This window comes from Diaphorina citri, unplaced genomic scaffold, assembly GCF_000475195.1.
Source record: "Diaphorina citri unplaced genomic scaffold, Diaci psyllid genome assembly version 1.1 scaffold596, whole genome shotgun sequence".
NCBI classification, from domain to species: Eukaryota; Metazoa; Arthropoda; class Insecta; order Hemiptera; family Psyllidae; genus Diaphorina; species Diaphorina citri.
In genome coordinates, this window is record NW_007378030.1 from 138,301 (window position 1) to 143,278 (window position 4,978).

The 4,978-nt window shown below is 40.9% G+C and overlaps 1 protein-coding gene across 1 annotated transcript; it reads left to right on the forward strand.

The window, feature by feature from the left end:
- Positions 1–1,174: 1,174 nt before the first annotated feature.
- LOC103510409 lies at positions 1,175–4,753 on the forward strand. Its single transcript, XM_008475063.2, has 4 exons — positions 1,175–2,291; positions 3,381–3,518; positions 3,603–3,768; positions 4,723–4,753. The coding sequence occupies exons 1-4, from the start codon at positions 1,175–1,177 to the stop codon at positions 4,751–4,753; spliced, it is 1,452 nt and encodes a 483-aa protein (XP_008473285.2).
- Positions 4,754–4,978: the final 225 nt, after the last annotated feature.

Genomic DNA, 4,978 nt, shown 5'->3' on the forward strand with positions numbered 1-4,978 from the left:
GACCTTTGTAGAGTAAACAAGGTTTACTGCTTTATTTGCCTCTTGGAAAACGAGTGTCAAGGTCACCGGTTTGAAAAGGTTGATATGAGAGTAGAGTTGTCAGATATAGGGAGCTTTGTAGAGTGAACAAGGTTTACTGCTTTATTTGCCTCTTGGAAAACGAGTGTCAAGGTCACCGGTTTGAAAAGGTTGATATGAGAGTAGAGTTGTCAGATCTGAGAATTCTGAGGGACGGTATTGGGAGAATAACACGAGGATTGCGATTGCTGAAGTTGTAAAGGCCTAGAACCAGGAGCTTTCAGCTTAAGTAACTCCTCCTGAGATGTATTAGATATAGGGGCTTTCACAGAGTTCAAAAGACTTCGGTATGTTACCTACGTACTTGAGTTTCATGAGCTTGGATGGGATGTAGGCGTCTTCTTTGTGAAATAGGTTCTATTCGATATCTATTTTGATTGTTATCTATTTCTAAACATGCTCTCAATAAATAAAGGCTTTGGTTTGAAAGCTAGAAAAGGCAGTAGGTACAATAATTTTACCTTTTGGGAGATGCACAATGTTCCTAGCAATGCATTGTGAATTTGGATTAATCACTGATTGAATGTAAGAAGCTTAGTGAAATCTAGTTACAGGATAGACAGTGCTACCAATATGTAAATGAAATGCATGAGCTTCCCTTTGGAATATCTAGTAATTTAGTTAATACGCTGAACGTGGAAATTGAGAAATACAATGCGTCAATGTACGAGTGTATGGGAGTGATATAGGTAAGGACACCATTTTAAGCAGAAAAGAACCATCCAATAAGGCCATTCCCCTTATTTATGGTTCCTTTCTGCTTAAAGCTGTCCATAATACGAGTACCATAATACGAGAAGTTAATGAGTAAGCCGATGAATTTATAGGAACGTATGGCTAGGGGTTATCAGATCCAATGAGTGAAGTTGTAAAATAGATATTCCTCTGGGTTGGTTGTCTAGAAAAGGTGCTATGGGAAATACAGAAAGTAAACAAAACTTATCATATCTTTACCACTTTTGTGGTAGACATTTCAGCAATTGAGTCTCAAGCTGTGACAGTATCTTGAGCTCTTTTCAAGCCATTTTTACCGGTCTGCTATAAGAATTCCAAGAAACTGAGAAACGCGCCCATACCTGCGGCCAGTAGACACCCCATGCTGTTGTCCGCAAAATGCCATCTTGCCAAGTTAATTATCAATCACCTCCACCTTTACTCCCTTCATGGTGGAGCCCGTCTAATACAAAGTTTGTTACAACGGCAATATTGGATTGTGGGAGCTCGGAATTTGATCAAGAAATGTATATTCTCGTGCCTCAAATGTTATAAACTATCCGCCACTGTTCAGCCTCCATATATGGGTGATATTCCTTTATCTCGATTCGCTCAAGGCCGCTGTTTCATCAACGTGGCTATTGACTTTGCCGGGCCTTATCTTCTGAAATCAGGACCCAGAAGAAACTCCCCGATTGTAAAATCCTACTTGGTAGTCTTCGTGTGCATGTCCGTCAAAGCTGTACATTTAGAGCTTGCCAATTCTCTCACAACCGAATCATGTTTGGCCGCTCTTGATCGTTTCATCGCCCGCCGTGGCAAACCAAATCGGATCTATTCCGATCAAGGAACGAACTTCAAGGCGTCCGCCCGCCACCTGTCTGAAGTTCAACAATATCTCAAAATTGCCAGTCCTTGCATCAATGAGCACCTCGCATCCCGAGGAATCAAATGGAATTTTCATCCTCCCGGTGCTCCAAATTTCTCTGGACTCGCAGAAGCCGGTGTTAAAAGCGCCAAACATCACCTGACTCGCCTGTTAGATGGCCGTCCGCTCTATCAAGAAGAACTATGCACCTTGTTGTGTGAAGTCGAAGCCTGCTTGAATAGCCGTCCATTAGGCTTCATATCTACTTTGCCCGATGATGGGTTTGATTATCTAACGCCTGGCCACTTTCTTGTGGGAGCGCCGCTTCTCGCCAGACCCGAATATGACGTCGCCGATGAAAGCATCACGCCGCTTCGCCGTTGGAAACTTCTCACTCGAATTAACCAGAATTTGTGGCGTCGGTGGTCCAACGAGTATTTGCACACACAGATCCAACGTCTCAAGTGGCAGAAAACGGGTACCAATCTGAAAGTTGGGGATCCAGTATTTGTCATCGGTGAAAATGTGCCGCCAAGGGATTGGCCTCTGTCTCGAGTTGTCAGCGTCACCCACGGCGCTGATGGTGTTGTGCGTGTAGCACAGGTGCAAGGCCGTCATGGTCTTCTCACTCGCCCTGTGAGCAAGCTTTGCCCACTTCCAATTTTGCATTGACATTACATGCAAAATCAACTACATATATCATATTATTGTACAAAGTTATCTTATTGTCATTACCTATCATATCTCAACATTATCATAAGTTCTGCCAAGCAAAGTTCAGTTATTCAGTTTATTTACTCAATTATTATCAACCATATAAGGTTCATCTTTAGTTATTCCATTATTATCATATCAGTTTTATCAATAGTAGAGTTAGTCCTCGTTGTTATGTGACCTCTTCTGCCACCATACAGTCCGCTGCTTAGAACCTTCTTCTTGAAAATTAGACAAGCTAATTTTGGTAGGGGGTAATGTTAGGTCATCGTTATATTTCGATCCATATCCATAATGTGCTGCCCTCTAACAACCGGCAACTCAACCAAAAAAAAGCACTGATCTGGCAACATGGCAAGCGCATAAGAAGAAAAATTGGCAGTTCCGCCTCACGCCCCCCCCCGTTTTACACATCGGCCCTTTTCAACAAAAAAAATGTAAGTGAATTTTTTTTACCATTTGCCTTTTTTTGCCCTTTTCGCCTGCCGCCTAAACACTATTTCAACAGAAAATGCAGTAAACAAATGATTTTTTGTCGATCATGTTCTTCTTCTTTTTACCGATTTTGTACCATAGTTGATATAAAGGTGTATCCACACACACAGTCGACCGGCCGTTGATCTATGTCGACTGACTCCACACTGCCTCGACACCATTGATCCACCTCTTCGATCGACGACCGAGTACAACACAGTGTCGCTAAACATGCTGCCTTGACCATGTGTGTGACATAAATTATCTATTCCAACAGAAAATGCAGTAAACAATTTTTTTGTCAATCAAGTTCTTCTTCTTTTTACCGATTTTGTACCATAGTTGATATAAAGGTGTATCCACACACACAGTCGACCGGCCGTTGATCTATGTCGACTGACTCCACACTGCCTCGACACCATTGATCCACCTCTTCGATCGACGACCGGTCGACTATGTGTGGACACACCTTAACAATAAGTTATTCTTGTATCGATTTTGTCTAATGTTCTTATACCGATTTTTGTTTCAGAAATCGTCGAATCGGTACGGAAGGGAGAGAAATGTTTGCGTCCAAATCTGTCCGAGCTGACCTGTGAGGAAGAAGTGACTGCCATTATGAAACGATGCTGGAATGAGGATCCGTCCGAGAGACCAGATTTCACCACCGGTCGACTATGTGTGGACACACCTTAACAATAAGTTATTCTCGTATCGATTTTGTCTAATGTTCTTGTACCGATTTTTGTTTCAGAAATCGTCGAATCGGTACGGAAGGGAGAGAAATGTTTGCGTCCAAGTCTGTCCGAGCTGACCTGTGAGGAAGAAGTGACTGCCATTATGAAACGATGCTGGAATGAGGATCCGTCCGAGAGACCAGATTTCACCACTCTGAAGGCCGCGATACGTAAGCTCAACAAGTAAGTAGTCACGCTCAGACCTCAGACCGTCTGACAGACCTAGGTCGGAAGCTTTTTCCGACATACACTTTTCGACTGTCTGACATAGGTCTGTCAGTGACCGGTATAATGAACACGTTGTCTATGCGTAGAGAGTAGATAAGTAGATATATACTTACATTTTTACTGTAATTGTTCATTGGTTCATTTTTGGCTTTCGCTTTACGACTGTTTTGTTGCTAATACTTATTTAACACTTTCACATTGGTATTCAATGAGTCCTTTAGCTTCTAGTTGGACTCTGATTTTGATCTGACTTTGGGCTTTACGACTGTTTTGTTAGTCCGTCCTTCCTTTATTATTACAATAGTAATAAAAAGGTATAAGGGACGGACTATTGTTGCTAATACTTATTTAACACTTTCACATTGGTATTCAATGAGTCCTTTAGCTTCTAGTTGGACTCTGATTTTGATCTGACTTTGATTATTGTTAGAGTTTTTTCTGAGGCTCCTTTCTTTCTTTGTGATAGTATTAATGGTAGTTTTGTTGACTCTTTGTGTTTTTTAAAGCGACATTTTGAAATCGAAAGGTGAGGTACATCTTAACTGCCGCAATAAAATAACGCAGATACTATCTTTTCTTCTCCTTCAGGATTTAATTTTTCACGGGAGGATTTTAATTAGTCTGGTTCGCCATTCATTTTCCTCCTTTTGTGTTCCAATTTAAAGCTATCTATCTTACCTTCAGCTCCGGATACTATAATTCTTTTATATTATCCTTTCCTCGTTCCAGGACCCTTTCTATTCCCATTTCAGTTATGAATTTGATGGCACATTCGTTCTCTTTTGACAAAATTTTTGATGGCAAATTCGAGGAAATCAGGCTGTATGTCGTAAATTATTCAAAAGCTATCTATCTTATCTTCAGCTCCGGATACTATAATTCTTTTATATTATCCTTTCCTCGTTCCAGGGCCCTTTCTATTCCCATTTCAGTTTTATGAATTTGATGGCACATTCGTTCTCTTTTGACAAAATTTTTGACGGCAAATTCGAGGAAATCAGGCTGTATGTCGTAAATTATTGGTGTAAAAAAAAAGTGGATATAACTTTCGAAATTTGTTGATATTGGCTTGTTATGTTACAAGCGCATATTTCGTAAACCATCATTCCTAGAACCCTTACATGTACACCGATTGATTTCTCGTGAAAAGTTACATAGGAAAGAC

Excerpts from the sequence above, each read along its gene's own strand:
- LOC103510409 (XM_008475063.2), top strand. The coding sequence starts at position 1,175 with ATGCTGTTGTCCGCAAAATGCCATCTTGCCAAGTTAATTATCAATCAC. Across the intron at positions 2,292-3,380 it reads CCGTCATGGTCTTCTCACTC|AAATCGTCGAATCGGTACGG; the intron begins GCCCTGTGAGCA and ends TTTTTGTTTCAG. Across the intron at positions 3,519-3,602 it reads GAGACCAGATTTCACCACCG|AAATCGTCGAATCGGTACGG; the intron begins GTCGACTATGTG and ends TTTTTGTTTCAG.